Source organism: Bubalus bubalis, chromosome 15 (genome assembly GCF_019923935.1).
Source record: "Bubalus bubalis isolate 160015118507 breed Murrah chromosome 15, NDDB_SH_1, whole genome shotgun sequence".
Lineage (NCBI taxonomy): Eukaryota > Metazoa > Chordata > Mammalia > Artiodactyla > Bovidae > Bubalus > Bubalus bubalis.
The window spans coordinates 51,476,190-51,486,436 of NC_059171.1; the positions used below are offsets into that span (position 1 = coordinate 51,476,190).

At 48.2% G+C, this 10,247-nt stretch overlaps 2 protein-coding genes and 1 non-coding gene across 3 annotated transcripts in view; all 3 read right to left on the minus strand.

The window, feature by feature from the left end:
• The window catches only part of ADHFE1 (alcohol dehydrogenase iron containing 1), a 33,194-nt gene extending 31,414 nt beyond the window's left edge, over positions 1–1,780 (minus strand). Inside the window, exon 1 of the mRNA XM_006044574.3 lies at positions 1,664–1,780. Coding sequence (XP_006044636.2) covers positions 1,664–1,719 — 56 coding nt within the window. The 5' untranslated portion in view covers positions 1,720–1,780. The remainder of the gene's footprint in view (positions 1–1,663) is intronic.
• A 1,737-nt stretch (positions 1,781–3,517) lies between these two features.
• On the minus strand, positions 3,518–5,338 carry RRS1 (ribosome biogenesis regulator 1 homolog). Its single transcript, XM_006044573.3, has one exon. The coding sequence runs from the start codon at positions 5,207–5,209 to the stop codon at positions 4,112–4,114; it is 1,098 nt and encodes a 365-aa protein (XP_006044635.1). The 5' UTR covers positions 5,210–5,338; the 3' UTR covers positions 3,518–4,111.
• Positions 5,339–9,433: 4,095 nt separating this feature from the next.
• On the minus strand, positions 9,434–9,515 carry TRNAL-AAG. Its single transcript has one exon. It is a non-coding gene; the product is annotated as a tRNA-Leu (tRNA).
• Between the last annotated feature and the right edge of the window lie 732 nt (positions 9,516–10,247).

Sequence of the window (10,247 nt, forward strand, 5' to 3'; positions counted from 1 at the left end):
CGGAGGGCCTGAGCCATCTGCAGGCTCCCGCGGAGAAAACCGAATAATGCAGGGTCCCAGAGTTGTCCTTCACTTGGCATTACCTTCTAGGTCCTTCGCTGCTTTATGCCCCTCCAGGACAAGAAGAGGGGCTCAAAGGGAAGGAAAATTCGACACTGTGGGAGGACACTCCGATTCTCTTTTTGTTATATAATTTCCAAGCTCTCAGGCTACCTCAATTCATCATTTCTACTCCTCAATTGTGGTCTGAATTCCACCCTCTCTTGCCTTCTTTGGACCTCCATCTGTCCCCTATGTCCCATCCTTCCCCTTACTTGATCCTTGTCATCATAGTTAAGAGTTTCATGCTTAAAACTCTCACCCTCCTCTCCCCTCTGGCTTGCTCACCCTCTGGTTTCTCTCTTCCTCACCCACATCCTGTTGACTTCATTTCCCTGGCCTCCTGAACTCTGCAAAGTTACAGCCAGGCTCTCATGTACACACCTTCTGGGTCTGACACAATAATTTTGACTTCCTTCCTGGTATCACTGATAAACTGGCCATATCTTAGCAAAGGCCAACCTCTCCCCTGCACACTAAATCTCAGCTCTGCTCAGCTTCTCAAAACATCACTACCAACAGTTCTTCCTTTGCTCTCCTGCATCATCAACCCCCTCCCCCACCACCCCGCCACCCCCTCCCCCCACCGGAACCCAGTTTGGGATTGACATATACACACTGCTGTATTGAAAAATGATAACCAACAAGGACTTAACGTATAGCAAGTACATAGAACTCTGCTCAATGTTATGTGGCAACCTGGATGGAAGGGGAGTTTGGGGGAGAATGTATGCATGTGTATGTGTGGCTGAGTCCCTTGTGGTTCACCTCTGTCTTCACATCCCTCCCTCTCTCCTGCACCCTCTGTCCTCTGCATTCTGCACAGACCCCTTTCACCCCTGTGCATGTGCTCAGTGGCTAAGTCATGTCCGACTCTTCGTGACTCCATGGACTGGTCCTTGGGATGTTTCCAAGCAAAAATACTGCAGCAGGTTGCCATTTCCTTCTTCAGAGGATCTTCCCCACCCAGGGATCAAACCGGTTCTCTTGTGTCAGCATTGGCAGAGATTTCTTTACCACTGTGCCACCTGGGAAGCCCCAACATAAGGACATTGCATTGGCCAGGAATCAGAACCCAGACCTCCCACGTGGAAGGGAAGAATGCTACCACTGAACCAATACCTAACTTCACTGCTATCCCCTCATGCAAGTCTCTGCTAACTTTAAACTGATCCAACGCCTCTTGTCCTTGTATCCCCAGCACCTAGAATAGTTTCTGATGCATTACCATACACCCAGTATGTGCTGATTGGATACATGCATTTGTCTTGGTCACTGTGCCAAGCTGTCCTCTGTCTGCCTCGACTGGGACCTGGAGCTCTCTTCTCTCGACCTTAATTTCAACGGTAGATCAGGCGAAGTACAAGCGGCTGCTTTTGGCTGCTTGGCTACTTGGCACACTGACAGCGGAGTCCAGGCCGCCGCGCTCTGCCGTACCGCGTCCCGGAAAATGATCGGAGGAAGAACGCGCGGGCCCGGGCGGGTCGCTCCCCGGGGGCTGCGTGGGTTCGGCCGCACCCTCGGGTCCCCTGCCTGCCCGCCGCCCGTCCGGCCCCGCACTCACGCTGCGCGTTGCAGAAGCCTCAGCAAGTGCACTACCCGGGCGCGAGCGGCGGCCATGGCTGAGCCGAGTCTTCCTCCCGCGGCGACGCCCCCTCCGCCGCCGGCCTATCCCGGCCTCGGCTTCTCCTCCGCCCACCCCAGCCACAGCGCTTGGCGGCCGAACATTTTCCCACTAGTTGAAGCTACGGCTGCCCCAGCTGCAATGTCTCATCGTCCACCTTTGAAATTGCCATACAGGTAACTGCTCTGTAGGGTTTTGATCTGCTCTCCTGTCTCTAGATAAAACGCTCTATTTCACAAGGCAAGGACGTGGGGGAGGGAGAAACAAGGGCAGCGCCCCCTCACCCCCTCCCTAAATCCTTTAAAATGCTCTTTTGCCTTAAGTGTATTTTCAGAATAAACACTACTGCATTTAAATTTGTTTTAACGGTAAATAAGAACTTTGCAACCCCCCCCCCTTTTTTTTTTAAACAAGACTAGTTAGAGAAGGAAATGGCAACCCACTCCAGTGTTCTTGCCTGGAGAATCCCAGGGATGGGGGAGCCTGGGCTGCCATCTATGGGGTCGCAGAGAGTCAGACGTGACTGAAGCGACTTAGCAGCTAGATCAAGTCACAAAACAAAAGCCAGAAAAATTCCCAAACAAAACAAACAACAAAAAATCCCAGACAGTTGAGAAGAATTTAAAAGGTGTTAAAAATGCTCTATTAACGGTTTGGTTTGGAAGAAGCTGTTCAGGATACCATGTTTTCTTTTTTTAATCAATGGTTAAAACTTGCCATGGTTACATGAGAAGGGAGGGCTTACAGCACCAAGTGCTCCAGGCCCCAGTGGAAACGATGATCAGTGATGGCACAGTTCAACTCTGTCAGAAGGTATGAGACAGTAAGTTGAACATGTGTTTTTAGTAACCTATTATGCAATCGGAATTAATCTCGTGTTCATAGCAATTTCTAAAAGTAATATATAAAAATTGGACAACAATGGAAAAATGGGACAAACTCTCAATTTCCTCAGGTGTCAGACCAAAAAGCAAGAGTAGGGTGGCTCCCCAGAGCTATAACAACAGCAGAAACGCCCCCCCCCCCCCGCCCCCCCCATTCTAGATCTGTATACTGTGAATCCTTTTCAGGAGGTATTTAGTTTTACAAAGACGAGTTACTGAAATCTGTTAGGGAAAGACATCCAGGATAACTGTAAATGTTTCACCTCCTAATTAGATCAGCTCAAGGCAATGGCACCCCACTCCAGTACTCTTGCCTGGAAAATCCCATGGATGGAGGAGCCTGGTGGGCTGCAGTCCATGGGGTCACTAAGAGTTGGACACGACTGAGCGACTTCACTTTCACTTTTTCCTTTCATGCACTGGAGAAGGAAATGGCAACCCACTCCAGTCTTCTTGCCTGGAGAATCCCAGGGATGGGGGAGCCTGGTGGGCTGCCGGCATGGGGTTGCAGAGTCGGACACAACTGAAGCGACTTAGCAGCAGCAGCAGCAGCAGGTCAATTTGACAAATGAATCAAAAGATAGAAATATTGCAAGTAAGGATTTTGTAGGTTTCTTTCTCTCTTCCCCAAACAGATCCCACTTGAAGCTTTAATAAAAAAATCTGTGATATAAATACTGATAAAGATTTAAGTATAAAATTAGGATTAGGACTTCCCTAGTGGTCCAGTGGCCAGGATTCCACACTCCCAATACAGGGGGCCTGGGTTCGATCCCTAGTCTGGGAACTAGATCCCACATACTGCAACTAAGACCCAGCACAGCCAAATAAACATTAAAAAAAAAAATTACGATTGAGGATTATTATCATTATTTAGTGAAGCCCAAATTTATCATTTACAGCAAATTAATGTTTTCAATGTTGAAAAGCATCAAATTTTATTTTTGAAAGAGACACACTTTCACTATTATATCTGACACCAAAAGCAGGATGAGTTTTTCTAATAAAAGTGGTCTTGCTGAAATCATAATTTAGCTGCTATGTTTTCTAGAAAGTAAATGAAAATAATATGTACCAGGTATCCAGGTCATTGGTTTTACTTAAAATGTAACCCTTCTGTTCCCACATGCTTTAGTAAATACACAAACTTGTCATCAAAATGATGCAAAAACCAGCAATTAAGCCTCTCCCTTAAACCCCATCCAAAGTTTAAAGAGAGAAAAAAAAAGGCTGTTTAAAAGTCATTCCTAGTTTTCACAGATTCTTTTCCTAATTCAGATGTCCTTAAATACAACCTTTAATCTCCAGCCAGAGTTTTGGTTGTGGGAAATACATTAATTTGTCCAGTCCAACATTTACATATCATCTTCAGAGGAGGGTAAACCTGGCCCTTTAACCTCAAGCTCAATGAAGGCAGTGGCCAAATCTTGTGCATCTGGGTACTGTATCTAGAACTTAGCATTAAGTACAGTTCTTGGTTTAGGAGAAGGTCCAAGGATGAAATTTACTTCCTCCTCTTTCCTCCTTGGTGTTGCCCCCCTTTTCTCTTGCCACTCAGGCCGGGAGGCCTGGAATTCATCTTGCCTCCCAAACCCCCTTTCCTCTTCCCTCCTTGGCTGGGAGTGCCCCCTTTCCTCTTACCCCCGGGACCCTGTCGGCCCCCCTTTCTCTTGCCCTTCTGACTCATTTTCCTCCGCTTAGCCGCCTCCTCCTGGTCCTCCTCTCTCATCTGCTTATTGGTGGCCCTCGTAATGTCCAACTGAGGCTTTTTGCTGTTCATCACTCGCAGCAGCTCCAACTGGCTCTTTCTCTCGGCCGCAAAGTCCCCGAAAAGAGGCTGAAACTTCCTCTTCTTGCCAGAGCCCCTGGGCGCCTTCTCCTTGGGCAGGCGCTCCTGGAAGCGCCCCACAGAGGCAGTGGAGACCTTGGCCACCTGCATGGCGCGGCCCAGCTCCTCCTTACTCTGGTGTCCAGTAGGGTGCATGCCGGCCGCGCTGGGCAGCTGCATCTTGTGCGCGCGGGCCAGGTTACGCAGCCGGTTCAGTTCGTTCTTGGCCACCCGTTCCTTCTTAGCCTGAATCCGCTTGGCGAACTGGTCCTCCATGGGGTCGGCATTGCCCGGCACCTCGATCAGCCACTCCTTGGTGTCGTCGCGGGCGCGCTGGTAGCCCCAGCGGCGGCGCCACTGGCCGCTCACTTCGTCCCACACCAGATTGGTTTTCTTCTTGGGACGGATACCCTTGAGGCGCGCAAACTGCTGCCAACGAGTAAGCGGCCGCGGCCTGGGCACCGGCTTCTCGCGCGGCAGACGAGTGCTGGGTTCCGGCAGCCGTGCCACCAGCGCCTCCTCCACGCGCTCGGTAGGCAGCTGCCACAGCTGGTTGATGAGCAGCTGCGTGTTGTCCCGCGCCAGGGCCCTCAGCTCGGCCTCCTGTGTGGGTCCCGCGTGCCGCAGCCCGGTCGGGGGATTCCGGTCAGAGGCCAGCAAATTACCCAGGTCGAACTCCAGCTCCAATTCCTTCTGCACCGTGATGCGCTGCAGCTTCTCTGCCTCGTCCCGCTCCGCCTTTGCCAGCAGCTCCTCCACGCTCTGGCCCTCCATGGCTCCGGTTCGGCTCGCTGCCTCTGGGAGACAGTTCCAGTCACGTCTCCTCCCACACGGGTTAAAGCGGCGCACCACAAACACGTGCGACTTCCCGGACGCTCGACCCGGAAGAGAAAGTTCCGCTTCCGGGGCACCCGGAAGGGGCTCAAGGAGCGAGCTACCCGAGGAACGGCCGGCAGAGGGCAGTGTTAGAGAGCAGATGAGATTAGAGGCGGCCTTTGGGGTGGAGCCCGGAGGTAGGCGGAGCCGAATCTAAGAATTCCGAGGCCTGATTGGGACCTTGGCTCCCAGGATGCAGCTGCGGGAGGGAGTGGTCCCGTGCGAGCTGGGCAAGTTTGGGGGCCGCGGATTAAGGGGGTCCCGGAGCGACTGTTAGTTTTAGTGTGTGTAGAAAGTCAGTTCTCAAGATGTTTAGCCAGTCATTTTCACCAGAGCCCTGACACCTGTTCATGGTGTGCCCCTGGGTGTGGGCACTTCACCCGGGGATGTACAGAAAGCTAAGTGGAGACAGAGACTTGGTTTTCTTCGGGAGCGAGCGGGCTTGGCGGTTAGCCCGCCCTGAAGGGGCGCGGCTGTGCCCCTATCCCGGCGATCTGGTCCCCGGAGCCCGGGGCCACTTCCTCTCCTGGCTGATGGCAGAAGAGCGCGGGGCTCAGCTGTTAAACCGCCTGGGTTCCGACCTTGACCGCTCTGGTGTTGTGACCTTCGGCTGTGTAACTTGTTTGTGCCTATTTTTAAACCTATAAGATGGGATTGCAAATATTACCTCCCAGGTCTGCCGTGAAGATAAATGAGTTAATATGCTCCCAGGGGAGCTTACACTGGGGTCTTGAGCATGTGAGTGCTCAATAAATGTGAGCTAAATACGAGTTATTTAATTCTCATCATGGCTCTGGGAACTCTGCTGAAAAGGCAGTCTTATACAGTAATTAAATACCAGGTTCTTGAATCAAGCTACCTAGAATAAGATCTGGGTTTCTTGTACCCACATTGGTCAGGTTGTTTAACTTAAGTCCTATTCATAAGTTGATGAACATGAAGCATTAGTTCCTGGTACATTGTAAGCATTCAGTAAGTGTTGGCTATTGTTATTCACTATATTCCACTGATGACAGAAGCAGGCTCAGAGAAGTAAGATGACTTGTCTAAGGTTATACAGCCAGGAAGTGTGGGAGCAGGAGAGAGCTAAACTCGGGCTCTAAGACTACATACATATTCTCTGCAATGTCTTCCAGACTCTTGATACTCGAAAAGTGTGGTCTGTTGACCAGCAGTACAGTATCATCTGGGAGCTTGTTAGAAATGAAGAATCTCTGGTCTTAGCCCAGATGTTATGACTCAGAACCTTCATTTTAACAAAATATCTTAGTGATGAATGGAAATGAAAGAGGTTAGTCGCTCAGTGATCTCCAACTCTTTGCGACTCCATGGCCTCTGTCCATGGAATTCTCCAGGCAAGAATACTGGAGTGGGTTGCCATTCCCTTCTCCAGGGGATCTTCCCAACCCAGGGATCGAACTAGGGCCTGGGTTTGCCCAGCAGGCAGCTTCTTTACCATCTGAGCCTCCGGGGAAGCCATGAAAGTCAAAGTGTTAGTCGCTCAGTTGAATCCAATTCTTTGAGACCCCATGGACTGTAGCCTGCTGGGCTTCTCTGTTCATAGAATTCTCCAAGGAAGAATACTGGAGTGGGTTGCCATTTCCTTCTCCAGGGGAACTTCTCAACCTAGGGATTGAACCCAGGTCTCCTGCATTACAGGCACCTTCTTTACCATCTGAGCCACCAGGGAAGCCATAGGTGTAGTCAATTGTGGGAGGCACTGCTGATTGTGTGGTTGACAGGTTTTGTTTTCCTTTAATGGGAAGTTGGGAGTAGGTTAGGTTGGGAAGATCCCCTGGAGAAGGGAAAGTCTACCCAGTCCAGTATTCTGGCCTAAAGAATTCCACAGACTGTATAGTCCATGGGGTTGCAAAGAGTTGGACATGACTGAGTGACTTTCACTTCACTGGGAGTAGTGAAGAAGGAGTTAGCTGAAGAATTAACCCATAGAAATGGACATTATAGCCATTAGGAAATAGATTCACTTGAGTGTCTGCTAAAGAGGGCTTTAGACACATACCTGTCACACTTGCTCCCTAAGATTGGGCTCTTCTTGAGCTGATTGACTTTTCTCAGCTCTGCTCTGTTCATTCACTCAGCAAACATGTCGTGACCACAATTTATGCCTCAGGAACTTGGCTCTAATATTCTTTCTTCCTCTTTTTTAAAAGCATTTTAGGATTTGCTGGGGGATTTTCTGAGTGTTTGCCTTAATACTCAACACTAAGTCCTTAATACCAATCATCCCATGGGGCTGAGGCCAGGTCATAGGTCTTATTAGGTAACCTTCTTGGACCTTAAAGCTCTTGGGGTTTGCCATAGGAGAGCGTTGAGGACACTGATATAACTATTCTGGGCTTGGCTTAGATTCATTCATTCATTTAACAAACATTTGAATGACTACCATGTTTGAGACACTAGATGCAAAGATTACTGAGACCTTATGGAACAGTGGAGAAGAAAGAAAGGTTAAGAGAAATTTACAATATGGCATGATTAAGCCTTTAACAGGAAGTACAGCTATGTAGAATTGAGCTCTTTTGCCAGTCTTTTGAGTTAGGGAAAAAAGGAGCAGGTGTAGGTAGACGTTGAATGGTATCAGTTCTCACTGGATGAAATGCTATTTGGTTTGAATCATATAGGTCAACTCTTCATTGAACTTTTGTTTTATGTTTATAATCCAAGTAAATTTTAATTTCCTTGATGACTGGAAACTGATTTTTACTTTCACTTTGCTGAGCCTAGCACTGGATATATAATAGCTGTACAATGCACACTTGTTTGAAAGAATAAGTCTAGTTTCTAAATTAAAAAGAGATTAATATTGGCTATTCTAGTCAAGGTAAGCAAAACTAGTAAGACCAGGATTTGGAGCTTTAAGAAATATTAATCTTATTGAGGCAGCTTGCATTTGGAACATGTTTATGTTGGGCAAGACTGTGCAGTGTTAAGAAAGAGAGAGCCTACCAGGGATGTGCAGATATATATGAATATGCTATAATAGTATGGCACAGGGTTGTACATATTGTCTTTTTCTCTTACTGGTTTTCCCCTTTGTCTTTGCTTCTTTATCCCATAATGCAGCTAGATCCCAAGTTCGGTCCTCAGACCCCTCTTCTTTTCTCTGTATACCTACTCTCAGTGCCATTTTATCCACTTTCATTGTGTCAGCCGCTACTGCTGTGCAGATGATTCTTAGAGATACATCTTTTCCTCTTTCCTTCTCAGAGCTCTAGACTCTAATCTCTGATCACCTGCTGGGCCCTTCCACCATACTCTGAATTCAGTATGTCTAAGACTACATAACCCATCATTTTCCTGAAAATGTGCTTCCATCATCCATCCAACTACCTTTTTTCCCCTCTCCAGCAAATTTTTATAGAAGGCTTTTATGGCCAAAACACTATTCTGGGCTTTGGAAATGCAACAATGAGTAAAACCAGGCTCACTAATGTAATCATCTGTTCTAGTCTAGTAAGGCTTGACACTACGATATCATCCTTGGCCTCTCTCTTCCCATCTCTAAATTCAGCCAGTCTGTTGGGCTTCCCTGGTGGTCCAGTGGTTAAGAATCTGCCTTGCAATTCAAGGGATACAGATTCGATCCTCAGTCAGGGAAGATCCCACATGCGGCAGAGGAACTAAGCCCCTGTGTTGCAACTACTGAGCCCAAGCTCTAGAGCCTGTGAGCTGCAACTGGAGCCTGTGCTCTGCAACAAGAGAAGCCACTCTAATGAGAAACTCGAGGACCACAAAGAAAATCAGCCCTCACTCTCTGCAGTGGGAGAAGCCCAAGCACAGCAATGAAGACCCACCACAGCCAAAAAATAAAAATAAATAAATCCAGTCAGTCTATTAAAATTTGTCTCTGTATTATTCCTTTGTCATCCTCACGACCATGACCTTACCCTAGACTGGAACTCTTCCATTTCTCCAGGTACTTTCTCCACTTTGCTCTCTGCGCTGGCTTCCACATATAACCAGCAGGAGGCAGTGACAGATCAGAAGTGAAGAGAGAAGGATGAAGCCGTGTTTGTCCCTTGCATGCTCAGTCCTGTCCGAATCTTTGAGATCTCATGGACTATATAGCCTGCCTCTGTCCAAGGAATTTCCCAGGTGAGCTGGCAACAATGGGATTTGAACCCACGCCCTCAAAGAGACTGGAGCCTTAACCCAGTACCTTAGACCACTCAGCCACGCTACCCTGCTTGTCCCTAGCCCTCTGCAGACTGGTATGGGTCGGCTGATTACTAACTGAAAGGCCATAGCTCCAATCAGGCATCTCTCCACATGCAGGTACCTCTCCCAGCTCCTCTAATTGCTTTGCAGGCCTAGGGGTGGTTAAGGCTTTTACCATTGTGGTCCTATTCTTTGTGAATTTCCTTAAGCCATGTCCACATTGTTGTAACATTCCCTTTGTTAATCTGAAATTCCCTGGCCCAACTGCGACCTGTTTCCTGTCAGGACCTTGACTAGTACCCAGAGACCCATCCCAGAGCATCCTAAGCAGTTTCCTGCCTCTGTGCTCTCTTAGAGCGCATCTGGAGGATTTATGTTTCACAGATTTAGCCAAATCGCTCTTCTCCTCAAAAACTCCTCTATCTTGTTCTTGGTCTTGGATGTCAATGATCTGACCCCAAACTGCTCTTCTTACTCACATGGCATTATACTGCTCCTTTTATTTGCCTTCCAGATACTTCTTTCCCACCCTAGTTTCCATCTTAGCTATTTTCTAGAGCCTTACTTACTTCTCTCAAGAAAGGCAAAGATGAGGGACAGGACAGAAAAATCAATAATTTAATTTTTGTAGTGACGTTGAGAAACAATAACAAAAGTGAACCTATTAGGGAGCTTCCCCTCCCCCAGCCATGGGCAGGAGGGTTAAAGATGGGAAGCTGGTACCTTTCTTGTTCACTCAAAACATAACTAGATGGTC

What these genes read in the sequence shown, in the direction of transcription:
- RRS1 (XM_006044573.3), bottom strand. Translation starts at nt 5,209, where the DNA reads ATGGAGGGCCAGAGCGTGGAGGAGCTGCTGGCAAAGGCGGAGCGGGAC.